This window comes from Drosophila suzukii, chromosome 2L, assembly GCF_043229965.1.
Source record: "Drosophila suzukii chromosome 2L, CBGP_Dsuzu_IsoJpt1.0, whole genome shotgun sequence".
NCBI classification, from domain to species: Eukaryota; Metazoa; Arthropoda; class Insecta; order Diptera; family Drosophilidae; genus Drosophila; species Drosophila suzukii.
Genome location: NC_092080.1, coordinates 17,240,257 through 17,266,646, shown reverse-complemented (window position 1 = coordinate 17,266,646; position 26,390 = coordinate 17,240,257). Strand labels below are relative to the sequence as shown.

The following is a 26,390-nucleotide window of genomic DNA, read 5'->3' as shown; positions in this document are numbered from 1 at the left end:
GAGATAACGGGGTCCAAGGTTTAAGTCGCACTTTTCAGCTGGGCTTATCACTAGGGCTTCGATTCAGCTCGGAAAACTGTTATTGTTGTGGGTTTATCTTCCTTGCCCAAGGGCAATCGAAAACAAAGGGGAGAAAGTCCGAAAGAACAAATACTATAAAAGTCTAAAAACAAAAGGTTTTCAGAAAAAAACAAGAAAATATGATAACGAAATAAAAGAAAATGTTTTGTGATCCTAAGTTACTCAAAATTATAATTATTTCATACTCTATAAATCTTAAACTTTTTTTTGAACATTAAACATTACAGTCGTAATGTCCAAACAATTATAAGTTACATTAAAAACTAAATAATTACCATAAATTGAGGATAAGCTTAAAATTCATATAGCTAAACGAATAATTATTACAACGCTACTGAAAATTTTATTTATATATTAAGAGAAATTAAAAAACAGTTAATATTAAAATAGTAGTAGTAGTAGGCTAGTATACCGTTATCCACCTTCTTTCTGCAAGACTATAGCTATAAATAATCTACGCTCTCAGGCCACAGTACTTCAAAAATAAATTTATTAAAGAAATAAACAACAGAACCTGCTATATCAACCAGATAAGCCTTCAGGTCTGCGAGAATTTTCGGTTCTGGACCCAACCCACCTTGTTTCTTTGCTTTAACGCCAAACGACCGCTTAATTAAACAAAGCCAAGTGCAAATTGTCTAGCAATTCGTTGTCTTGTTGACACAGTATACAACATTGGCTATTAAGTTAATATCGGACCCCAAATTAATGTTTGTTGTTGTGACTCAGGTGCTGATAAAGCACTCAAAAACCCACGAATGCAGGAAGGTGGAGGGAGGAGGATTAGTAAACCCTGGCTAGACCCAGTTTAGACCGGCAATTGGCAGACAGGCTGGAGTGTCCGTCTCTCCGACTGTCAGTCATGTCTTGTCTATATATTAAAGTACCATATAGATTAAACATTTCACTGGCTGATAAGGCAACGCGCAGCGTCGACGACTCAAGATGATAGGCTATATAGAAATAAACCTTTATGCAATGCAAATTTTTCCATTATAATACCGCCTGATCTTGGAAATAACTAAAATTACCCGGTTTGTGCAATCAAAAAAGAAATTTCTTTGTTTCGCTGGATGAAAGAAATTTAAAATATATTCTATATGTTCAAGTTAAATTTTAGCAGAGCAATATATAAATAGTTTGCGGGCATCTATATATACTTAATGTTGGGTTAGGACTGTGTTTAAATATTTTAATGTCCCTGTAATTTTGAAACATTAAAATAAATGTCAACTCCTAAAGGCCATAAATCTTATATTTTATCATCACCACATTCCCTAAGAGATTACCTGTGACTAATGGAAGTCTGGGGTTGCAAAATAAAGTTTATAATTCAAGTTTACTTAAACTTGTCCGAATTTAAAATTAAACCCACGCCCAAGATTAGATCAGATATTCCTCCTCTTATCGGACACGTAGCTTAAATTAAAGAGCAATCCCATTAAAAAGCTAAAATGAAAACTAAATCCAAATGCAAATAGAGAATAATAATAATGAATTCACTTGCAATAAATATTGGCCAAATGCTCGTAAATATTCCCATATTCAATTGGCAATTAACAAACTGAAGCACGTGTATTAAAAAACCATCCAATGGTGTGCAACGGAAAATATATTAAAAGTGAAATCAACTCACTGTTTAAAGACCATAAAAATTCAAATTTGACTGAAATGAAAACCCATCAGCAGACGAATAATTTATCAACGGGGAAGTGCTGCTAAAAATTCTCGGACTGGTAATGACAATTTTTCTATGAATATGACAAGTGACTATAAGAGTCACGGCAACTGAGCAATGAGTACTTAAATGACACTCGATGTGAAATCATTGGCATTTTGTCAACAATTCGTTTTGTTTACCCTAATTAAAAGGATTTAAGCTACTTCTTAAATATATAAAGGCTTTAATGAAATCTTTAAAAATAATGATAAATCATATTTCAACATTTAGAAAGCTCATGTATATATAACCTTATTAGTTACTTATTTCCTGTGGATAAAATATTTTTCAAATATTTATATATATGCTAAATATATATTTAAAATATATATATATATATATATATATAGAATACTAAAAAAAATCTAAACAGATTTTCGGAAAGTAGAGTATACCATCTTCACCACTTTTGGCCCCCACAATTTACTTAATTTATGTCGATTTGTCGATCAGTTAAATGAGCGGTTTGTGTGAGTGTTTGTTTATATAGCTAAAGCGCATTTCAATTAGGTGATTGACAACGCATTTTAATATGCAGCTCAAGTCTGAGTTAAAATTGGAACTAAGGCTGCTTTAGGTGAGGCAACCGTAACAGAGACCCCAATTACCGATAAGAAGCTTATTCCCAGCCCTATTAGAATGCACCTTAATATAGTGTTATTAAACACCATTCTATAAGTAATGAGATGGACGATAATTACGCTTAATTATCTTGAAAATATGTATATTAAATTTCCCTTTTCTTATTGTTTTCAGACCTTGGACCATGAACTCCTCAAGCGGCGATGATGAGGCGCCAAAGGATCCGCGCACTGGCGGCGAGGATTTTACGCAACAATTTACAGAAAATGATTTCGAGGGTGAGTCGAGTTCCACTTCACCTTTAAAAGCCATTTTTTAATTGCTCACTGAATACTGATAAGTAAAACCTGAATAAAAACTATTGGGTCCACGCATGTGCCAAAATTAAAGCTGACTTGTAAAACCAGCCAAGTGACAAGTCAGTAGACAAACAAGAAATTTGCGTCGTGTTAATTGCAGGTTGACAATTTTTGACACGCAACCAAAACTAATGCCAAGATGGACTACAAATTCTTAACGGATATCAATTTAATTGCAGAAAAACTAGCTTTAACTGGAAATTCTTATGAGGGTCATAAAAATTTGTTAATCTGTGCATTCAAAAAATAAAATAATAATCTTACATTGCTTCCGGTTTTGGTCTTTCATCTGCTTTACCTCACTGAATATACCATTCTCATGCTTAATTAATGTATTTTTAATATACAAAATAACATTTCCAAATAGTATACTTCGTACTGTATAATGAAAAATGCATTTAACAGCTATTTGTTTTGTGTCGCTGAAAAACAACGCCCACAACTTTAATGCATATAAGAGCTATTCGCGTGACTTGGCGAAAAGTGGGAAAAAAATTCAGCTAGAAGATGTGCTCTGTATAATTAATTTAAATTTATGAAAAACTACTGATGCAAGTACATAGCAGATGATATCACAATTAGTCAACTGACTGAGCGCAAGTTGAACAAAGGCTTTGAAAATTAAAACTGGGAAATTGCTCTAAAGCGGCCATCAAATTCAGGGAAATACTAATTAACATAAATTTATCTGTTGTCACTAAAAAGACAACATACACAGCAGGGAATTTGATTAAAACGGGACTGAATCTAAGATGGGTTTTGATTCATAGATGACTCAACGTTGCGTATACGTAACACTCGGTGGCCTTGTGAAGACAAGAATTATATGCCAATGGCAGGCAAGAGTTATACACGAGTCTTATCGCTACAATACACACAGTGTAGAGTGAACTATAAGCTGCTGATTACAATTGAAATTGATGCCGATTGGAAGTACGTTTCGAAATAGTACATTTTAGAGTGTTTTTAAAAGCTAAGGGTCTTTAAAAGATCTTAGTATACGAGTATTATTGAGATTAAAAATCATTGAAAACAATTAAACATTTTAAAGTGATTTATATCTTTTTCATAAAACTAATAGTACAATTTTGCTTAATTACTAAAAATATTCAATAATAAATAAGAAGATAAATGAACCTTTATTAATTCTAGGAACAATGGTAAAATAAAATAAAACAGAAAAAAAATGAAATCCTTATTAAAAATGTAGCTAAAACCAAACGTTTATTTCATAAAATTTAAAAGTGACTATTTTGTCATTGTTTATTTTTGTTAGTTGCTAAATTCAAAAGACATTCGAACATCATATACAATTAAAATAAATTCGAAATGAAATAGAACGCACAAAGGGCGCTAGAGATTTCAGAAGTACCCCCAATGCCGCAATAAAGAAAACAAATGACAACGAAAATGAAGCATTTTAAGCTAATAGAATTATGTAACACAATTGCAATTAATAAACAACGTCGCACTCAATTTGGACCATTTTCCCCGGCCCCCTTTGCTCCCACACCAACTGGCTCCTTCTGACATTTTACCCGCATTTTTCCTGCAGGACATCGGGCCCACACCGTTTATGTGGGCGTCCATGTGCCAGGAGGACGACGCCACTCGCAGCGCCGGCGCAAGCACCACCACAGCGGCCCCGGAGGGGGTGGCACGGGGGGCAGTGTGGGTGGTGGTGGCTCCGTCGGCGGATCCGGAAGTGTGGGCGGTGGTGCGGGCAAGGACAACGTCAGCGAGAAGCAACAGGAAGTGGAGCGACCAGGTGCGTCCAGGTGTTCCTCGCTTTATTGCAGCCTCGTGTTTCTTGGGCAGATATAATTGCAATGTGGGTGCCCCCAAAGAATGGCCAGTAAATGTGGCCAATCAGTTTCGGCCAGGCCGAGAATTGTGGCAAATTACAGGAACTCCAAAGTGGGGGAAAATTTCACAAATTACAGTGTCCCTGTCTGAGATAGTTCACTCATCAGGGGGAAAATGACGGATGATTGGCTTACAGTTTGCCGTCAACAAGAAGTTTTGATTGTAATGCGAAATAGCAAGCAAATGGGTGACATTGAATTAGGATAATGGAGTTACCTACAGAAAAAAGTATAGAGAATGCGGAAGGGAGGGCACCTACTCAAACTTTCCCCGTAACTTAGGTATAGGTATACTTTTGTGAAACTAACTAAAAACATTAGTAGTCAACCCATCATTAAAACTAACATAAATTAGCAAACCATCCCAATAATTCATGCGTTTACCTTTAATATTATACGATAAAGAGCTCGACTTACTGTTTTTCACATAATCTTTCGCAACCTATCCCAACAACCCCCACTAAGCTTACTTGCATACCTCACCCGACCTATCTGTTTGATTTATTATCATCTCATTTGATTTTTTTTGTATTGTTTTTTATATTGTTTTTACTTTCCTGTTTAATTTAGTACTTATTTATGTTAATTTATTCAGGTAAAAGTAAATAAAGTGTATACTTGTTTCCCAGCTCAAAACACACCAATCTAAACGTTACCCTCCTCATTTACCTGTCAACATTAATCTTAATATTTTCTGTCCTTTTACCAAAATGTATAATTTGCTAGCACCTCAAGCCTGCTTTAACTTCATAAACAATAACACGCAATTCAAACATAAAGCACAAACAAACTCAAATGGGGCTGAGTTGGACATATGGATGGCAATGGGCAGTGGCCAATTCCCAGCACAGATCAGGGCCAAATTATTATGGCAATTAACTTTAGTACGCGTTCTCCAGAATCCAAGGATGCGATACACATGATTGTTATAAATGGGGTGGAAGTGGCTGAAAGATGTTGCTACCAAGTCATAAATGCTGCTTAGGCTAATGAAGTTTTGCACAGGAGAAAAATACTGCACCTAAAATAGGGGAGAAATTGATTCTTTATTTAAAAACGAGATTTAATATATTGTTACTTCATTTTTATTTATTATATATTATTATTTGGAATTTAATAATTTATTAATAATGAAATTCTTATTCTTTATTTAAGGACAGGACTTAATATTTCATTACTTAAAATTTTTTTATTTGTATTACTTTTTCCTATTGAATATATAATTTTTCTATGAAAGCAAGTCTTTTATTTATTTATGAAAATTTTAATTATAAGGATTTTTTAGTAATATAGATTTTGATATATTCTTATTTGATTTACAAGTTATTACTGCTTGAAATAAAAATCACCAATGTATAGACCACACTTTTCTGATACTGTATCCTTGAAATTATAGTGACTCCCCCGGCCCAGCGCGTTCAGTTTATACTCGGCGAAGATGTGGACGACGGCACACATGTATCCCATCCCCTGTTTTCCGAAATGGGGATGCTGGTGAAGGAGGGCGACGAGATCGAGTGGAAGGAGACGGCTCGATGGATCAAATTCGAGGAGGACGTGGAGGAGGGTGGCAATCGGTGGTCGAAGCCCCACGTGGCCACCCTCTCCCTTCACTCCCTGTTCGAGCTGCGTCGCCTGCTGGTCAACGGAAGCGTGATGCTGGACATGGAGGCCCACAATCTGGAGGTGATGGCCGATCTGGTCTGCGATCACATGGTCAGCGCGGGAACCCTGCCGTCCGGGGTCAAGGACAAGGTCAAGGATGCCCTCCTGCGACGTCATCGTCATCAGCACGAGTATGCCAAAAAGACGCGACTGCCGATTATACGATCCCTGGCCGATATGCGCAATCATTCGTCATCGAAAAGTGAGTATGGGGTTTTCACGACCATCACATAGGTTTACTCGAAGCTCATCTCGTTCGTTTGGTGTGCATCTGTGATCCATCTGCGAGTTTAAGTGCCCACCACTCAGATCACCTCATTTAGGATCATTCTGTCAAAAAGTGTCTAAAACTCTCATCCGATCCGAACTAATACTAATAACTCAGACCTGGGCAAGAGCACTCCACTGCACTCACTGCATGGCTCGGCAGGTGGCCTGGATCTGACTGGAAATTCCCAGACACCCCTCTATGTGTCGAGTAAGGATCAGCGTGGTTGTTATCTCGCTGTTCCCACAGGTATAGCCTTAGAACTAGAAAGCGAATCCCATCACCACTCTCTACCCTATGCAATCTCTGTATACTGAAAACAAAAGCCGTATTTTCAGTTGCCTTGCACTTAACAAAAAAGCACCCAGAAACTAGCCAATCAAAAGTAAGAGCTAAGAGCTAAAGTTATAATGCGGAGATTTGAATCTCCCCTCCTTAAAAAACATCACCCCTTATTGAAAAATCTAGATCACAGAATTGTAAGAAACCGCAATAAACAAAATCCTAAGGCATATAATTTAATTTGACCTTTAAACACTTAAGCTGCTCCAATGACTTCTAATATTATTCCCTGAAGAGGAATCTTCCTTTAGAGTGCCCTCTTACCACCCAGAAATCGTGATCATTCATTAATCACTCATACACATTGCTAATAAAATGGGGTAGTCTCTCAAGAATCAAGAAATAACTTAGCCTTTGTCGTTCACCCAATAAGCTGACACTTCAACCCACCTGGGGGCCATTGGGGTCACCACATGGTTCCATGCCGGGGCATCACCCCAACATCAGGCCCAAAATCAAGGACAACCGCAATCTCAAACCATGCCAAGTAATACCTCATCAATGGTTTTTACTGTACTTTGCTGTACCTATTAAGAGCACGCTGTGTTTTTCGATGATTATCTCTTGTCATTGACTCTTCTATTTTCTCTACTCCTTGAACTTATTAATCTACTCACTGTATAACCAACTATAATAATATTTAAGAGCTCGTTAGTCCCTTTCTATGATGATATACCCCATTTGTTGTGCTGTCTATCTACACGATTTAAACCGTTGAACTTATATTTAACCAATGGAACTTACCCAACATATTAAGATCAACCACATGAAATATATATTATGTTTCGTATCTATCCTCGCCCTAACTTTATTCTCTAACTCTACCTACTTTTTTATAATACTCTATCGATTATAAGCCCCGTTCCTTCGAACACAATTTTATTTATACCTTGTTCTATTCTCTGAATCCAAGAAAGAATTGTTTAATCCAATAAACAACACCCTCTTTTAAAATAATTTTAATTTACATTTAGTATTTCTTTATATACTTGGTCAATACTTTGATTTATAATCCCTAAGAACGGGATATATCGATAGGTGGTCAGAAATGTATTATTTTCAAATCATTATGCTTGGGAACCTCTCAATGATAATTTTTATAAGAGGCATAACGTAAGAAAACAAAATATTTAGATCCTCTACGAAAGCAGTGTAGATGAACCAGACCAGCTCGAGATACTTAGAGAATCTCAACCTAATTATAACCCAAAAAAACACAAACATTTTCCAGTTGAAGAGCACTCTGGCAACACATTGGGGGCCACAACTCCGATTTCCCTAACGGCCAGCGAACCGGGACCGCCCGGATCCAATGGAAACCCAAGTCTTAGCACCGCTGCCAGCGGCATGGGTCGCTTCCTAACGGTGCCCAGTGGAAAACCCAGCAACAGAACGCTCGGTAAAGAACCCCACTTCAAGAAACCATATCCAACAAACTCAAGAACTGACCGTTTTCGTTATCGTTTACCGTTTAATTTTGCGTGACTGTTAATTGTTTAAATTGCCCTGAAATATACATTGAATATATCCTTGGTAGTTCGCAGTTTTGTAAATAAAATTGGATGAAAAAAGTGGCATACGAAGTGGCGAAATTTGCATGAAGGTTATATCGAGCAGAATTGGAAAATCAGGAAATGGTTCTGAAGAGAAAATCTAGATCAAAGGAATTCACACACAATTGCACGCTTATCACCACCTAACATACATACTTTCAGAACTAACTATTTTCCTATATATTTTGCATGCTTCATTATCTGTATCTGAACTCAATCTGAAATCTTTTCCAGCCTTCTTAGATGAATCCGAATTTAATCAAATATCTCTCTTTTGCACTTCTTTTTTCGTATGTTTTTTATGTTGTTCCGTTGTAACGTGTTGACCTACATGTTGTTGTTGTTATTATTATTATTGTAATACCTATCAACGCACGTATCCCAAAAATAACTTGAATAATGCAAACACAACACCAAAACCTGCACCCCGTGACCCGAATGAAAAAAAAAAATCGCGACTAATGCAGAGAAAAAATCTAATTCTAAACACTCGCGGCCCGCACAAAACCTGCCGTCGATCACAGAGGACATGGTCAAGAGCCCGAGCAACCAGTCAATGGCCCGGCCAGGAAGTGGATCCGAGCTCAGCGAGCAGCAGCACAAGGGCAACACCCACTTCATGAGAAAGATCCCACCGGGCGCCGAGGCCAGCAACATCCTCGTGGGCGAGGTGGACTTCCTGGAGCGAACTCTATCCTGCTTCATCCGCCTGAGTCAGGCGGTGGTCCTGGGCGATCTCACCGAGGTGCCCGTACCCACAAGGTAGGTTTTCTGGATTGACAATCAAGAAAAGGAGTGACTTTCGGCCGTAGTTTGGTTAAAACAGCAATCGGACTCCGATTTTTAAGGTCATATAAAAACACATTATTATATTAAACTTCGAATTGTATACAATTTATCAAATGGTAATCTTGTTAATAGATTTTTTAAAATTTACGTTTTTGAAAATTAATCAGATTTAAAGTATATTAATTTTTATTTTTTATGTAATCTACAATATTATTCTAAACCTGTCAATAATTTCTATCTCTTTATGTATCATACAATTTTACATAACACTCTTACAAGTTTTCTATATGGCTCTTACTTTATCTGTTTGTTTCCGGAACTAAATATTTTATATAAATGTATATAAATAATATACACAGACCTTTTTTGATAAACTAAAATCTAACTTTAATCAACCCATCAAATATTTGAGTAACTTAGGCACCTAATGGACTCATCTGTTTATTACCCACAGCAAAAAAAGCTTATTATGATCATAAACTTCCAGTGTGAACTGAAATTTTCCACAAAATAAATTTCGACAGTAATTTATAACTTGCAATGAAATAAATGACATGTTATTAATGACTTTTCGATTGTTATAAAGATTTACAATTTGATTAATTATTATCTTGTATTTAATGTTAGCTGTTAGACTGAGAGAACATTTCATATCAAAAGTTAAAATAAACTCTACAATAATTTAACATATAGTATACATAAATCCCTGATACTAATAGCCTCTACTTTCTTACAGATTCGTCTTTATCCTGCTTGGTCCGCCCGGCAGTCAGAGCAACTTCCACGAGATCGGCCGGGCAATGGCCACCCTAATGTCCGACGAGATCTTCCATGAGGTAGCGTACCGAGCCCGCAAGCGGGATCACCTGCTGTCCGGAGTGGACGAGTTCCTTGATGCGGTAACCGTGCTGCCGCCGGGCGAATGGGATCCCACCATTCGGATTGAGCCACCGGCGGCCATTCCCTCCCAGGAAGTGCGCAAGCGTCCCCCAGAGTTGCCCAAGGAGGAGGTGGACGAGGAGGAGGAGGAGGCGCGCCTGAGGGAGGAGAACGGTCTGTCCCGGACGGGGCGACTCTTCGGAGGCCTCATTAACGACATCAAGAGGAAGGCACCCTGGTACCTTAGCGACTACAAGGACTCCCTGTCCATGCAGTGTGTGGCCTCCTGGATCTTCCTGTACTTCGCCTGCCTGTCCCCGATCATTACGTTCGGCGGTCTTCTGGCGGAGGCCACTGGCAAGCACATGGCTGCGATGGAGTCCCTGGTGTCCGGGTTCGTTTGTGGCATGGGCTATGGCTTCTTTTCGGGTCAGCCGCTGACAATTCTCGGGTCCACCGGTCCAGTCCTGGTCTTCGAGTCAATTATTTACGAGTTCTGTCTGAAGATGGGCTGGGAATATATGACCTTCCGGTTCTGGATCGGCATGTGGGTCGCCGGCATTTGTATCGTCCTGACCGCGATTGATGCCAGTGCCCTAGTCTGCTACATCACCCGTTTCACCGAGGAAAATTTTGCCACCCTGATCGCGTTCATCTTTATCTACAAGGCCATTGAGAATGTGATGGTCATCGGTAAGAACTTTCCGGTTAATCAGGGGATATACGACTGTGTCTGTACACCGCCAATCGGAAGCAATGCCAGTGTGATCGAGTATGCAAAGTACAATTGGGACTATTGTGAGGTAGGTGATGTCTTTAAAAAAATTTATGAAATTAACTAATATTAACTAATTTAAATTTTCCAGTCCTACAATGGCACCTTGGTTGGTGGAGACTGTGGCAGCCCGCCCACCGAAAACGTATTCCTTATGTCGGTGGTTCTCTGCGCCGGCACCTTCCTTATTTCCACCGTTCTGAAGGAGTTCAAGAACGCCCTATTTTTCCCCTCGATCGTTCGCCAGTACATTAGCGATTTCTCCGTGCTGATCGCAATTTTCGCCATGAGTTTCTTCGACTATTCGCTGGGTGTGCCCACCCAGAAACTGGAGGTTCCCAACGAGTTGAAGCCCACGCTGAGCACCAGGGGCTGGCTCATTCCGCCATTCTCCGAGAAAAACCCCTGGTGGTCGCCAATAATTGCCGTCTTTCCCGCCCTGCTCGGAACCATCCTGATCTTCATGGACCAACAGATCACGGCCGTAATTGTGAATCGCAAAGAGAACAAACTGAAGAAGGGCTGTGGCTACCATCTGGATCTGTTCATACTCTCGATTCTGATCGCCATTTGCAGCGTGATGGGTCTACCTTGGTGAGTTTTGAGTCTTAGTATTTCTAAGAATTGTTTTTTCTGGTAATAATAAAAACATAAAATAATTTTATAAGAACTAATCATTTTTAAAGCGGTTCTTAAACAAAAAATAAAATAATATAATATATTCCCATATACAGGTTCGTGGCTGCCACCGTGCTGAGCATCAACCACGTGAACTCGCTGAAACTGGAATCGGAGTGCTCGGCCCCTGGCGAGAAGCCACAGTTCCTGGGAGTGCGCGAGCAGCGGGTGACCCACATTTTGATCTTCCTGACCATCGGCGGCTCCGTGCTGCTAACCCCGCTGCTCCGTCACATTCCCATGCCAGTACTGTTCGGCGTCTTTCTTTATATGGGCGTGGCCTCGCTCAAGGGTCTGCAGTTCTTCGATCGCATACTTATCATGTTCATGCCGGCCAAGTACCAGCCGGACTATATGTTCCTGCGCCAGGTGAGTTACCATTTCAAGGCCCCTAAAATATTTTCCAAAAGAATGTTGAATTCCATGCTCCTTAAACAGCGTTGATCAAAGTTTACTTTATTAGAAACGCGACTTACATACATTTAATGCAGTATTATATGAGATTAATAAAATATTTAAGAAGTAAGTTTTATTACTTCACAGTTTTGTTGTGAGCTTTTCACAACTATGGAATTAGAGTCTAGTCAAAGAATTACATTAATATAAATTCTCTAATTCCGCTCCTTTCTTATAAATAACCTTCTTAAACCCTTTCTATTAACAACCATTTACTTGTTTCAACGGACTTTGTAGACTTCTCGCTGTAATCCGGAGAAACATCAGTAGAAGTATCATCCCTAGAAGTGTTTTCAGTAGTAGTTTCCTCATTATTTCCCTTAAATTCTTTATCCATAAGTTTCTGTTTCATTTTGTTCTCCTCACTCCAAATTTTAAATTGCTCAATCAGGGCAGTTACATTAAAATCAGGAGACAATACCGATTCATATGCAATATTATTATTGCTATCAGTAGTACTTTCTGGAGCAGTTGAACCCTCAGTGCTTGTTATTTCCTGTTCAGCTTTTTTTTCATCTTCCAACATCTTGTCATATTGCTCTTCCATGTATTGTATGAGTTTATCCAACTCTTCGGTTGTATAGACTTGGCTATCCAAAGAACTTCCAGAGTGGGGAGTAACACCCTTAACCATATTATCATAATATGTAATCAGTTCAGAAATATTCAGTTTTAAATTCTCTTCCCAATCAAAAGGCACAGTAGTGCTTTCAGTCGCCGAAATCCGATCGAGCTTGCGAAGGTCCTCCAAGGTTTCTTTTAGTCGATTCTGTATACTCTTTGGACTTTCCGTGATCCTTTCCGAATTCTCACCTTTCTCGCCTTTCCTTTCCTCCATCATGGCATCGTAAATCTCGATAAAGTCATTGAAAATACTCTTCACACGGGAGCCATAATCAAAAATCGGGAAACGTCCATTGTAAATCGTTGATTTCCTTGAGCATTCCGATTGAGTCAGTCGATTTTCAAAACTCGACAATCTATTGTTCAAAGTTTCACCAAATGATTGAAGCTGTGTCTCCAGAAATCCGGTTATTCGTTTAAACTCATCAGAGCAGGTAGAGTCCTAAAACAAATATATTTCACTGCCATGCACTGTACTAAACCAACTATCAACTCACTTGGGCACTAACGACTGTGGTCCTTTGTAAGGCTACCCCGAGTAGAAAAAATATCAGGACTTTTCGCATATTTGTCGACAGCTATGAACTCTCACCCAGCGCAATTAAAATAAGACTGAAATGTATTTCCAAGAGTGAATAACTTTATACGTGAAATTTTAAAGTTGTGTATGTATGTATATCTGAAGCCATGCAGTTTCTCTGGAAAAAAGCCACATCCGGCGGAACTGATTAGCACGTAGTGCCCGACAACTAAGGAACACTTTTTAAGCTTTTCTTTTATCAAAGCTTCACATATATGAATATTTAAAGAGCGAACTCATTGTAATTGAAATAAGTGATTAACATAACTTTTTTGACATTCAAGCAAAATTATTATTAATTTGCTTATTTTTATATTCTATGCACAAACCATAACTTGGCAGTATTATAAGAACTATAATATATTAAATAAATATTTTTCAATATTCCGCTTCCGACAAAACAGGTCGATTTATTTAATTTGTTTACTATACTTTTTTATTTTACGTTCGGTTTTCTGATTCCTTCCACTTTTTATAGCTTTCCATTACGCTGTTCAGCGAATCTTTTACAGATCCAGTTTTAGTTGTGTCGCTTTTAATAAGCCCATTCTGTTTTAAGCTATAATATTTATTTAAAATGTAAGTCAACACATCTTCTTTTGATTCCAATTCGCCGTTGTGAGAAATTCCTTCAGAAAAAGTACTGTCAGTATCTTCAGTGGAAATATTTTCTGAAGCGCTTTCCTCATTATTTTCCATCAAAGAGGATTTTTCATTAAATTGCTCTTTAGTACTGTTTTTCCAAGCCAAAAATGTCTCCATCATGACATCCATATTCATTTTTTTGGGTATCGAGGACATTTCAGTAGTAGTAGTCAATTCCCCGTTGTGAGAAATTCTTTCAGAAAAGGTACTGTCAGTAAATACATCTTCAGTGGAAATATTATCTGAAGTACTTTCCTCATTACTTTCATTATTAGTTCTGTTTTTCCAAGCTAAAAATTGCTCTATTAAGACATGCATATTCATTTGTTTAGGAATCCAGGGCGTTTCAGTACTACTATCAGTTGAAAAGTTGTCAGTCGTAGTACTTTCTTCATTATTTTTCATCATAACTCTGTTCTTCAAAGCTAGATATTGCTCTAAAGGAATCCAGACCATTTCAGTACTGTCACTAGAAGAGCTGTCAGTAGTAGATGTGTTCTCTGTAGTACTTTCTTCAATTCTCTTCGCATTAAGCCGATCCTTAAATTTTTTAAAGTTTGATTTTATGTTTTCGGTAATCCTGAATACAGAATCAACTGTATTTTCAATCCCAGAAATTCCGCTGAGTATGTGAATGTCGTCCCAAGTATCTTTCACTCGATTTTGTATACTTTTTGGATTTTCCGTGGTCCTTTTCAATTCTTGGCGCTCATTTTGTTCATTATTGGTATATGAAGTATTCTCCCTTTCCCGCATCCTCGCATCGTAAATCTCGAATAAGTCATCGATTATACTCCTCACACGGGAGCCATAATTAAAATTCTGGTATCCTTCATCGTATATCGTTGATTTCTTTGTACATTCCGATTGTGTTAGTCGGTTTTCAAAACGCGCCAATCTCTCGTTCAAGGCTACGCCAAATGATTGCAGCTGTCTCTCCAGAAACTCGGTAATTCTTTTGAATTCATCAGAGCACGTTGAGTCCTAAACGAATATATTTCACTGACATGCATTGTGCTGGACAGACTAATAACTTACTTGTGAACTAACAACGTTAGTCATTTGCAAGGCTATCCCAAATATTAAAATGATCAGAATTTGTCGCATCCTGTCCACAGCTTACAACTTTTACTCAGCAAAATTAAAATAAGACTGAGATAAGTTTCCGAGGGAGGAGCACTTTTGTAAGAAATTCCCTTTAATTTTGTAGCAATTTTTATACCCATTACTTGTTGAGTAAAAAGTATATTGTATTCGTCGGAATGTATGTCCCAGGTATAAGGAAGCGTTTCCAACCCTGTAAAGTAAAAATATATATTCCTGATGAGGATCACAAGCCGAGTCGATCTAGACACATCCGTCTGTCCGTATGAACGCTTAAATATCGGAAACTTTTAAAGCTAGGCAGCGCTAGGTTTCAGCACAGTGTACATTAAAATTGATTTTGTTCATCAATACCTAATACCTAAATCGCCTGGAATTTTTTTTTAATATTCCTTCTTATTCCTTTTAATAACTATATTGTAAAACAATTAACCATAACGTCAAAGCCAGTCAATAGATGTGTGTAGTTAACATTAACATAATAACCCAGCAAATAGAACTCGTTCAAAAAAAGCTCTTCGACCCAATATTTTATTGCGCAACTCATAGGTTAGCTGAGTAACGGGTATCTGATAGTCGAGGCACTCGATTGTAGCGCTCTGTCTTGTTTATTGCAAACACCACAGCATCCGCTCGATTAAGATAACTCGTTTGTATGTATGAGCGGATTCAGCACTACACGCGTCATTCTTTTGACTGATAAAAGATGTCTCTTTTCTGACCCCGAACAACTTCAAAGGAATTACTAAAGTTTGGCAGGAAAATAAATCGTTCTACAGTGTATATACCCAAATCGTAGTCTAAGACTCAAGGCTAGTGATATATCACAAAATTTTTTAATATACAAGAGGAGGCAAAAAGTTCTCTTCGCATTACTCATAACTTTAAGAGACTTTAAAGATTGTTGGCTTGGAACAAAGTTCGATAGTCATTAACACTCTTAAATTGATAAAGACAACAACATATAATGAACTAATGAACTATTTAAAAATAAAACCAAAAACTTCAATAAATATATATTTTGTGCACCACATACTTCTCTGTTCCATTTTGACCTCATACTGTAAATTTTCAAATAAGGGGCAATGCAAACATTTATTTTTCTTTTTATTGTACAGTAAATAATAATTGTGATCAAATCAGGATATTTAATATTTAAGATACTTAAAATTTAGTTTTCATACTCATATCCATTGTATCGACCTCTCGGCAACTCTTATTAGTTTTTAATATAATTAATACGTATACATAGATACTTTTTCATGTATCGTTAGAAATTGTTAGTTGCTTACGTTGGTGGTTATGTGACGGTTATTTAAACTATTCTGCCATGATCTATAATCATTGATCGCGATTTGCATCGCATCGTATATAGATTTTAAGTCCCTTTCGCTTTCATCAACTTTAATGTGTGTAGAAGTTCTGTCAGTACACATATAATCGGTGGAAGCCTTTTTAACTGTTTTGTCATAGTTTTCGTTCGGAGAAGTTTCACTTTTAATTTTTTCCTGATCAAGTTTGTTCTCCTCTTTCCAAATTTTAAATTTCTTAATCATATTATTCATATTCAAATCTTTTGGATCAAAATCAGTAATTTTAGGGACATTCTTTTCGGTTAAATCTCCATTTTTAATTGTTTCCTGATTAAGTTTGTTCTCCTCTTTCCAAATCTTAAATTCCTTCATTATATTACTCATATTCAAATCTTTTGAATCAAAAACAGAAATTTTAGGGACATTCTCTTCCGTTAAATCTCCATTTTTAATTGTTTCCTGATTAAGTTTGTTCTCCTCTTTCCAAATTTTAAATTTCTTCATTATATTATTCATATTCATATCTTTTGGATCAAAAGCAGTTATACTTTTACGGAAATTCTTTTCGGTTAAATCTCCATTTTTCACCATTATGTTATATTGAGTAATCAGGTGTTTTACATGCTTTTCCCAATCAAAAGGAATATTCGCTTTGGTTACATTTCCATTCTTTATCTGTAAGTCATACAGATCTATCAAGTATTGTAGGTATTTTTCCAAATCCCCTTCACTCATCCTCGCAACAGTAATATCGATAAATTTGTTGAATATACTTTCCACTAGGGACCCATGATCACTAGATGGGGCACATCCATTTCGAATTGTTGATTTCTTTGAGCATTCCGATTGTGTCATTCGATTTTCGAAGCTCTCCAATCTCAGGTTCAAAGTTTCACCAAATGATTTAAGCCGAGTATCCAAAAATTCGGTAATTAGATTCAATTTATCAGAGCAGCTAGAATCCTAGAATAAATATGATTTATTTCAATGTACTGTGCTTACCAAACTATTAACTCACTTCCAAACTAGCCACTGTCATTTGTAAGGCTATCCCAAATAAAAATATCATCAGAATTCGTCTCATTTTATTCACAACTTAGAACTTTAGCTCAGAAAAATTAAAACAAGACTAGAATATATTTCAAAGGGCGACGAAATTTATATTAGAAAGTTTTAAGTTTTAATCAACAAATTTAGCTTTGATGTTAAAATTTAGTCATATTTTTTTTACAATTTAAAATTCCTAAAAAATCATTATGATTAATTATAACAAATAATACTGACTAAATGTGTATATCGCTGCGAATTGTTTAGTTAGCAATCCGAAATTAATAATTTTCTTTCCCAAACTTAAAAAAAAACATTTTTTTGTATGCTTTCTAAAAGTTAAATTTATTATAATAATCTTAATAATTATTAAGATTTCGCAAATACCAGAGGAATAAGGCCTGCCGAAAACTTATAAATAAATTATTAAATTATATCAGATTACATAATGAGAATTTTGTAATATATAGATACATATGTACGCAGAGGTTTTGTGTGTCAGAGAAGATTTATAAAAACTAAATTTATTTATGTTTTTTAAAGAGCGAGATTTTTATTACTTTTGTAGCTTAGCAACAACGTTCTACAAATTGCTCACAGCCAAGTAAAAAGCTGATAGTCGTACATAAAAAATGGAGGCTTAGTTATATAACGAGTGGAATACCACAGATTTTCATTTATATATATGAATGTGTAACTGATTCCTTTAATTTGGAGAGTTTAAAGACGGCATCTAATGGTTCCAATTGACTTATTTTACAGGTTCCCATCAAACGCGTCCACCTGTTCACCATTATTCAGCTGGCCTGTCTCATTATTCTGTGGCTGATCAAGTCCTTCTCGCAGACCTCAATCCTGTTTCCCCTGATGCTGGTGGTGATGATAGGTATACGAAAGGCCCTGGATCTGGTATTCACTCGTCGCGAGCTGAAGATTCTGGACGACATAATGCCGGAGATGACGAAGCGGGCGGCGGCAGATGACCTTCACAAACTGGACGCTGAGGTGGGCTTATTGGCGCGAATCTTCCCCTGGGGAAAAAGTAGTCGTGGCCGGGTGGTGACCAAACCGCCGGGCCTCGATGGTGGCGTCGCTGGGTCTGTTGGTGCGGGCAGTGCCGGTGGCGCTGTCCTCATCAGCTGTTCCACCTCAAATGCAAATGAGAAGGAGTTCGAGGCACAGAGCAGTCTGCTTAAAAAATAGAAGACACTGAACACCCACCGAGCACACACGCACACTTAGACAAGAAAACACCCACACGCCCCCATCCACGTACACGCCGAAGCAAAAGAAAATCCCACGGACCAGTGCTGCCCATTTCATTTGCGTTTGCAGTGCTGCCCAGTTTCCCGCACAAAACCAACGATTAGCGATACTTGCTTCGATGGTTTCGATACCGATAAACTCAAATTTTAATAGATTCTTGATTAATTTGCATTTTGTCGGTCTTGATACATCTTAATCAGCTACCATAGTTATCTACCCATTTATGTAAATATGCATTATTCTCTGTTATATACGTTTTTATCATGTCTTTAACAGTATTTTGTAAATGTTTTCCCCCTACCCTACATTTTAATTTTAAAAAATATGGCATGCAGCAATTTTGCATTTTGTTTTTATATATACGATATTTTTTGATACAATTGTTTAACTTCTTTTTGATCCTTTGCTTAAAATACGCTTTTAAACCACTTGTAAATGCCAAACCTATAAGAAAGAAATTATGTGGCTTTTCGTAGTGCAAAAAATGTGTTACCTATCCGAACCTACTCTAAAACTACTCTTACCCTATATATATACAAATATGATATTTATAAATGTAAATGAAATTCTAGCTTAAGTCATAATTAGTCAAACGTTTACACTGTACAACAAGTACCTTAATGTATTAAATGGAACCTGTTATGTTATTTTATAGTCATCGGGTCGAGAGGTCCAGTAACTAACCAGCGACACAAAACCCACACGTAAATGTAGCGAAAATTTATGTAAAAATTTCATGGGCAAAATCCAAAATTAAAACACAAAAAAACCTAAACAAATAAAAATAAAAAAATTTGGCATAAATCTAAAATTGAACACACTTCACCGAATTGGCTTTGACACAATACCACTGATTTAGACATCACCCCTTTTAATTAGCGAGCTCTTTCTACTTCGCCTTTCACTTATGCAACATTAGAACAGATATGCTATACCTCTTTCTACTCATCTTTTACTCTCTTCCTGAGAGATGTTTCTTTGGTCCCAAAACTATGCAAACTGTGCAAATTTATATTGAAGGACATCACCATTAATCAGCATCACCCGAGTTCCGGTTCCGGGGCCAACTACAATGCCGATAAGTCGGGTCCCACCACCATTCACATTCCCCTATCGGGAAACAAGCCCGGAAACAATGGACCCACACTAAACATTCCCCAGGAGGCTGTCAATCGCACCACAGTCTGGCAGCAAATAAACAAGGATGGCAATGGGATCTCGGAGCAACTGATCATTCCGGTCACCCTCAAAGTCCGCCAGATCAATGGCAACCAGTAAGTGTTTCCAAAGGGATCAGTCCAGAAAGAGAGATCAGATCAGATCACACACTAATCTTCTCATGAGCTGCTAGATCTTTTGTTCGCCATATTGTATATAAGCGATTTCTCTTTCCTTTCCTACGCTCAACAATAGATAGATCTAGAAATCGCCCATCAAATTGGAGTTAAGAGTTTATAGAATTCAAAAATTAGGAAATGTTAAGACTTCTACCCTTTTAGGGACTGGCATTGTAGTTATATTGTAGTGCATTACTCTAATCTTAAAACCTTTCATTGGAATTTCAGAAATTCCACAGAATATCAAAACTGTGTTTCCGTAATGCTAGAAGATTATTTTCAAAGAAACTGCCCTATACTATTAGTTTGACTGCGCCAGTATATCACAAAAGTGACACATTTTGACAAAAACAATTTTAATGCAGTAAGCATTCTTGATAAGCATTTTGATACGAAAAATTCTATAGATTGCTTCTGAGTTTTTTTTTTATTCCCTTATAAAAAGAAAAAGAAGAGAGCAGAGTAAAAGATAATTGAAACCGTAATATTTGTAATATTATAAGCCGAGAAACTTTTTTTAAATATGGGTGATTTCGGGAAAAATATCTATTGAGTGTACCGACTATAAAATCATTCATGCTCGTCTACACATTCCCCCTGTGCCTCCCCCTCTCTGCAGTGCCCCCCCGAGTGCCGCCCTCTCGCCACGCCTCTCGCCCATGCACGAGGCGGATGAGTACAGTGAGGCCCCGACAAACAGTCCGGGGCATCCCACGGGAACTCAGCAGCAGCAGCAGCAGCATTATCAGCAACAGCAACAGCAGATCAGCAATTGCAAGGAGGCGGCTGCCAAACTCGAAGGATCCTCCTTGGCCAACAGCCAGATCAGTCCGGCCAACATAACACCCGTCTAAAGATCCCGAAAACTACGACGGATTTAAAGCGAACAAAGCACAAAGAACACACACATCTATGTATCTCTAGTTGGTCATTCACAGCCGTATCATAATCTCTATTTACTATATATCGTAGTAGTTAGTTATCCCAGGGGACGTTTTTTTTGGTAACGTTTTTTAGCTGTGCCAGTAGAGGGGTAAATCTTTTGATCTGGGGCTCAGGTGCAAGATATACAAGTATTACTTATATGATAAAAAATTACGATATTCTGTAGAGAAAAAAAGCATTCCAAATATACACTTTTGAAACGAATTTTATAGAGTCAATTTCATCGAGGAAGGTGCAAAGAAGCCAAAGCCACAGAAACAGAAACCGAAACCATCGGATCTCCGGTGTTTGTCCAATTTTCCTACTATATTCTCCACTTTGACTTGGTTAGCTAAAGCGAATTGTGTGTTTTATGGGGCTCATTTATCGAACTGTGATCTGATGGGTATATCTTGGGGAGGGGGGGGTTGTATAAGAAGCGTATCATTTAGCCTAGCCAAGACAAAGCTGTAAACAATTGTATTATATTTTATGCCTCAAACTAAGTTCTACACAAAAATACACGCATCCCATCCGACACACCCGAAAGAAAAAGTAAAATATATAAAATATAGACAACTATAAATATTGAATAAAAAGTGGCGAACCATTAACAAGCCACATGCTAACTGCAAAAACAAAAATGTATCTTTCATTTCGTTACTTTTGGTATGCATCGTTCGTTTTCAGTGTATTTTGTGCATAGTCGTGAGTCTTGAGTGTGGCACCTACTGCTCCCAGAATCTATTTCTCTGAACATTTATGCATAGCACCGCCTGTCTTTCATAAGTTCAGAATTTCATAAAAGCTGAGAATCAGAGTTTGTAGAATATCTTCTTAAAAAAAGTGAAACAAGGTACAAGAAATAAAACCCACAACATTTTATTTTGGATCATCTTCAAGCTCTGTTTTCTAAATTCAAACCATCAAGCTTCATTAGCATCGTGTTTGATGTCTGTATGTGCATTTTCTATATTATATCCCCCTTGCTATTAAATTTGTACTTAAATAGATGAACCAGTAGTAGGATATCATTGATACACCTATCCCTAGATCACAGTTATTAATTTTGAATTTCATTATTGCAGAACCCAAAATTTAATACGTCGAAGCAATTGTGGCGTGGATATCTTACACCAACAGAAACATCCGTTTGAGTCAATGATTTAACTCCATTTTAGCGTATATCTGTGTACCTGTATATCAAATATGAGTGTCTATAATCTAATATATTTACCACCTACCGTCCCTTTTGCGTATAAATGTATACCCCAAGTGCGATTTGTGGCACAAATTAATTGTCTGACAACATATCAAGCGACAACTCGAAAACCAATCTTATACAATCCACACTAAAGGAAATTGTTGAAATAAATGTATAAAATAAAGTTAAATTATTTTGAATGGGAAATATTCTGTTTGATAAAGTTGTGGTTAGGAAATTGAGTTTTTTTATTTAATGAAACTTTGGGGCGCTTATAAAATTCAGTCTGTAACATTTATAAACTTTAAAACAATTGATGTCTTAGTAAATTAGGAATGTCTTTCGAATACTTTTCGGTGGATTGTCATAGTCATACTAAATAATGTTTTGACGAGGACATGGGCTTCCATCGACTATGCTTAAACAGCTCTCCAAAATAGCACAGTTTTTCTCATTAAAGAAGTTTTGAAGGACACAAGAGAATATTTATATTATATCTTAGTATTATCCAGAAGTTATTTTAAGGTAATTCTCATATATTTTGGAATCGTCACATCGTCCCGGACAGCCCACATTGACATTAAGAAATATGTTCCCATGAAGGGAAACATGTATACCAATAAAAAATGTAGTCAACGTTGAATACATTGTTGTAATAGTCGGCGGATCCATCTAGAAGGAAAGTTTTAATATTTTATCACGTGCTACTAAAAAGTTGACTAATCTTTTTTCCCCGATACATTGCAGAAGTCATTTAAGCATTCTTAAAACTTTTTGTGAGTAAGAAAGTTGGGAGGGTAGTACTTTATAGCTAACACCAGTTAAAACTCTATGCAAGAAATCCGTCTTAAATCTTCCACATCATTAAAGCAGACCCGCCTATCCAAGGGAAAGGAGTTTAAGGTTGGTGTTCTTATCTTTGAGGCCTTGCCACTGCTCCACTAACCCGTCGAGAAATTTCCTCTATATGCGAAAACTCTCCTTGAAGAGAGATTCCCAAAAGAAATCATAACCACTCTGTAAATCAAATAGTAAAATTGTAATATCACCTTGGATTGTTTAATTTTATTACTTACAGTTGACATGGTGCAATGGGTCTTTCGATTTTTTTTAAGACTTAGTGGCAATGCAGGAAATCCGACGAACAGCTTCATTATCTCTACTTCCTTGTCTTTAGTCTTGCAGGTTTTTAAAATAGTCCACACACTCACTCATATGGAATATATAAATTTAAAAATGTGTTTTAATTCGCGGCAATTCAAAGTAAAAAAAATGCGCATGTACGTATCAGCTGTTTGTGCCATTCACATGTCGCCGTTTAATGTACATTTTTCAGGGTACTCGCTTATCGCAGACTTTGGGTAGCATTTATAAATATATATTCCGCCCGAATCCATCTCAAAGTTTATTGTTTATAGAATTATTTAAATTTGAAAGCCTGGCACATAAGGTATATTTGAGCGGACCCGCTATGGTCACATTTATCGATGCACTACGATAGGCTCTTAAAAACACCGCCTCGATAACGATAATAGTCTTGTTTTGGTTTTTTCCCGAGCCGCGTGTTTCCCATTTAAACTTGTAATTATCAATAAAAACCAGGCCGGGATGTCGCTAATTACACGTTTGCTGACCGGGAACCACTGCCTGCGCCAGCGGGCTCTGGAAACTTTGGGCAAGGTGAGTTGGGAACAGAAAAATAGCCGAAAACCCATCGGCTCGTTATGTAATTGTTGTAAAAAATAGGGAAGCCTTATTGATATACCTTAACTTTTCAGGCCGGCTACAGTTCGCATGCCAAGTTCTCGGAGCACAAGCCCATCGAGAAGATCCGGAATATAGGAATCTCGGCGCATATAGACAGTGGCAAGACGACGTTGACGGAGAGAATTCTCTTTTACACCGGAAGAATTGCGGAAATGCACGAAGTTCGGGGAAAGGATAATGTGGGGGCCACCATGGATAGCATGGAGCTGGAGCGACAGCGGGGGATCACCATCCAATCGGCAGCTACATATACCCTGTGGAAGGACACCAACATCAATATTATCGACACCCCGGGTCATGTGGACTTCACTGTGGAAGTGGAGCGCGCCCTTCGAGTTCTCGATGGTGCCGTTCTGGTTCTGTGTGCCGTGGGCGGAGTTCAGAGTCAGACCCTGACTGTCAACCGGCAGATGAAGCGATACAATGTCCCCTGCCTGGCCTTCATCAACAAGCTGGATCGTTTGGGCTCGAATCCCTATCGGGTTCTCTCCCAAATGAGGTCTAAAATGAACCACAATGCTGCTTTCATTCAACTGCCGATTGGCGTGGAGAGCAACTGCAAAGGAATTATCGATTTAGTGCGGGAAAGAGCCATATACTTCGAGGGCGAGCATGGAATGGAGATAAGGCTGGACGAAATCCCACAGGATATGCGGGTGGAGAGCCAGGAAAGAAGGCAGGAGCTGATTGAACACTTGTCCAATGCGGACGATAAGTTTGGGGAACTTTTCCTCGAGGAAAAACCCTTCACGGAAGATGATATCAAGGCTGCCTTGAGGAGAACCTGCATCAATAGAACCTTCACACCTGTTCTGGTGGGCACAGCACTGAAAAACAAGGGTGTCCAGCCCCTGTTAGATGCCGTACTGGAATACCTGCCCAATCCTGGGGAAGTGGAGAATCTGGGCTTCATAGAGAGGGAAGGAGAAGAGCCAGAGAAAATTGTTTTGAACCCCGCCCGCGACGGCAAGGATCCCTTTGTGGGATTGGCTTTCAAACTGGAAGCTGGACGCTTTGGCCAACTAACCTACCTCAGATGCTACCAAGGAGTTCTCCGGAAGGGTGACAACATCTTCAATGCCCGCACCAATAAGAAAGTGAGAATTGCCCGCCTGGTTCGCCTGCACTCAAATCAAATGGAGGATGTCAACGAGGTCTATGCCGGCGATATATTTGCTTTGTTCGGAGTGGATTGCGCCTCTGGAGACACCTTTACCACCAATCCCAAGAACAATCTGGCCATGGAATCCATCTTTGTACCCGAACCCGTTGTCTCAATGGCAATTAAGCCGAATAATAGCAAGGACAGGGACAATTTCTCAAAGGCCATTGCCAGGTTCACCAAAGAGGATCCAACATTCCACTTCTTTTTCGACAACGATGTGAAGGAAACTCTCGTTTCGGGAATGGGTGAATTGCATCTGGAGATCTACGCCCAGAGAATGGAGAGGGAATACGGCTGCCCAGTGACGCTGGGAAAGCCAAAAGTGGCATTTAGGGAAACCTTGGTGGGACCCTGTGAGTTCGATTACTTGCACAAGAAGCAATCGGGAGGATCGGGTCAATATGCCCGGATTATAGGAGTCATGGAGCCACTTCCGCCCAATCAAAACACCCTGCTGGAATTCGTGGACGAAACAGTGGGCACCAATGTACCAAAACAATTTATTCCCGGAGTCGAAAAGGGTAACTGAAATTAATATATTTTACATATTATCTAAACTCACATTGTTATGTCCTCAGGTTACAGAGAAATGGCTGAGAAGGGAATGCTCTCCGGCCACAAGCTATCCGGCATTCGATTTCGCCTGCAAGACGGTGGACATCACATCGTGGACTCCAGTGAACTGGCCTTCATGTTGGCAGCCCACGGTGCAATCAAAGAGGTCTTCCAGAACGGCAGCTGGCAAATCCTAGAGCCCATTATGCTGGTTGAGGTGACTGCGCCCGAGGAATTCCAGGGTGCTGTAATGGGCCACCTGAGCAAACGGCATGGTATTATCACCGGAACTGAGGGAACAGAGGGCTGGTTTACTGTCTACGCAGAGGTTCCCCTCAATGATATGTTCGGCTATGCGGGAGAACTGAGGTAAGTTCAATCTCCGATAAAAACTGTCATCCGTATCCCACAATCACTTTCGATTTCCAGATCTAGTACCCAGGGCAAGGGTGAATTCACTATGGAATACTCCAGATACTCCCCCTGCCTTCCAGATGTTCAGGAACAGATTGTGCGTCAGTACCAGGAGTCACAGGGATTGGCTCAGCCCGACAAGAAGAAAAAGAAGAATTAATTTATATTTTAGACGACTAGTTCTACCTATCATCTCTACCTAATCGAAATGTTATTGTGTCACCGCTTTTTTCATAGTTAAATTTTATTTCATACAACAATCTTCAGTTTTCACTGTGATAAATCCGACTTGTACAGTGTTTTTGTATAATAAAAGAAAAAAAGAAAGAAACCTCTAAAGTAATACGTTATTATAAGTGTTCTTCAATTTTATTTTCTTGAAAAATAACTGCTAAGTTAAAATTGTATCCGAAAGTATAATCAAAATCTAAAA

The 26,390-nt window shown here is 38.2% G+C and overlaps 3 protein-coding genes and 1 long non-coding RNA gene across 27 annotated transcripts in view; 2 read left to right on the top strand and 2 right to left on the bottom strand.

The window, feature by feature from the left end:
• The window catches only part of Ndae1 (Na[+]-driven anion exchanger 1), a 32,523-nt gene extending 10,283 nt beyond the window's left edge, over positions 1–22,240 (top strand). For 4 of the 24 annotated variants that reach the window (XM_065862858.2, XM_065862855.2, XM_065862856.2 and 1 more), the window contains 12 exons: positions 2,558–2,661; positions 4,298–4,510; positions 6,004–6,474; positions 7,256–7,369; positions 8,114–8,281; positions 8,903–9,197; positions 9,961–10,906; positions 10,970–11,472; positions 11,613–11,925; positions 18,088–18,330; positions 19,612–19,865; positions 20,548–21,496. In XM_065862858.2, coding sequence (XP_065718930.2) covers positions 2,568–2,661; positions 4,298–4,510; positions 6,004–6,474; positions 7,256–7,369; positions 8,114–8,281; positions 8,903–9,197; positions 9,961–10,906; positions 10,970–11,472; positions 11,613–11,925; positions 18,088–18,330; positions 19,612–19,865; positions 20,548–20,782 — 3,849 coding nt within the window. In that variant the 5' untranslated portion in view covers positions 2,558–2,567 and the 3' untranslated portion in view covers positions 20,783–21,496. Of the gene's footprint in view, positions 1–2,557; positions 2,662–4,297; positions 4,511–6,003; positions 6,475–6,657; positions 6,790–7,255; positions 7,370–8,113; positions 8,282–8,902; positions 9,198–9,960; positions 10,907–10,969; positions 11,473–11,612; positions 11,926–18,087; positions 19,403–19,611; positions 19,866–20,547; positions 21,497–21,940 lie in introns of those variants that run through there. The other 20 variants (XM_065862863.2, XM_065862861.2, XM_065862862.2 and 17 more) reach the window with 17 other exon arrangements.
• On the bottom strand, positions 12,200–13,448 carry LOC108015863 (uncharacterized). Its single transcript, XM_017082445.4, has 2 exons — positions 13,134–13,448; positions 12,200–13,078 (listed from the first exon to the last, which is right to left on the bottom strand). Exons 1-2 carry the CDS (start codon positions 13,200–13,202, stop codon positions 12,200–12,202), a joined length of 948 nt encoding a protein of 315 aa, XP_016937934.3. The 5' UTR covers positions 13,203–13,448.
• A 54-nt stretch (positions 22,241–22,294) lies between the features above and the next one.
• LOC139353330 (uncharacterized) lies at positions 22,295–23,354 on the bottom strand. Its single transcript, XR_011604562.1, has 3 exons — positions 23,133–23,354; positions 23,003–23,073; positions 22,295–22,728 (listed from the first exon to the last, which is right to left on the bottom strand). It is a non-coding gene; the product is annotated as an uncharacterized lncRNA (long non-coding RNA).
• A 224-nt stretch (positions 23,355–23,578) lies between these two features.
• On the top strand, positions 23,579–26,307 carry mEFG1 (mitochondrial translation elongation factor G 1). The gene is made up of 4 exons (XM_017090195.4): positions 23,579–23,736; positions 23,835–25,509; positions 25,567–25,912; positions 25,973–26,307. Exons 1-4 carry the CDS (start codon positions 23,665–23,667, stop codon positions 26,115–26,117), a joined length of 2,238 nt encoding a protein of 745 aa, XP_016945684.3. The 5' UTR covers positions 23,579–23,664; the 3' UTR covers positions 26,118–26,307.
• The last annotated feature ends 83 nt before the right edge of the window (positions 26,308–26,390 follow it).

Coding starts and splice junctions, on each gene's coding strand:
- LOC108015863 (XM_017082445.4), bottom strand. CDS start 13,202: ATGCGAAAAGTCCTGATATTTTTTCTACTCGGGGTAGCCTTACAAAGG. Junction 13,079..13,133: donor CCACAGTCGTTAGTGCCCAA/GTGAGTTGATAG, acceptor TATTTGTTTTAG/GACTCTACCTGCTCTGATGA.
- mEFG1 (XM_017090195.4), top strand. CDS start 23,665: ATGTCGCTAATTACACGTTTGCTGACCGGGAACCACTGCCTGCGCCAG. Junction 23,737..23,834: donor CTCTGGAAACTTTGGGCAAG/GTGAGTTGGGAA, acceptor TTAACTTTTCAG/GCCGGCTACAGTTCGCATGC. Junction 25,510..25,566: donor TATTCCCGGAGTCGAAAAGG/GTAACTGAAATT, acceptor TTATGTCCTCAG/GTTACAGAGAAATGGCTGAG.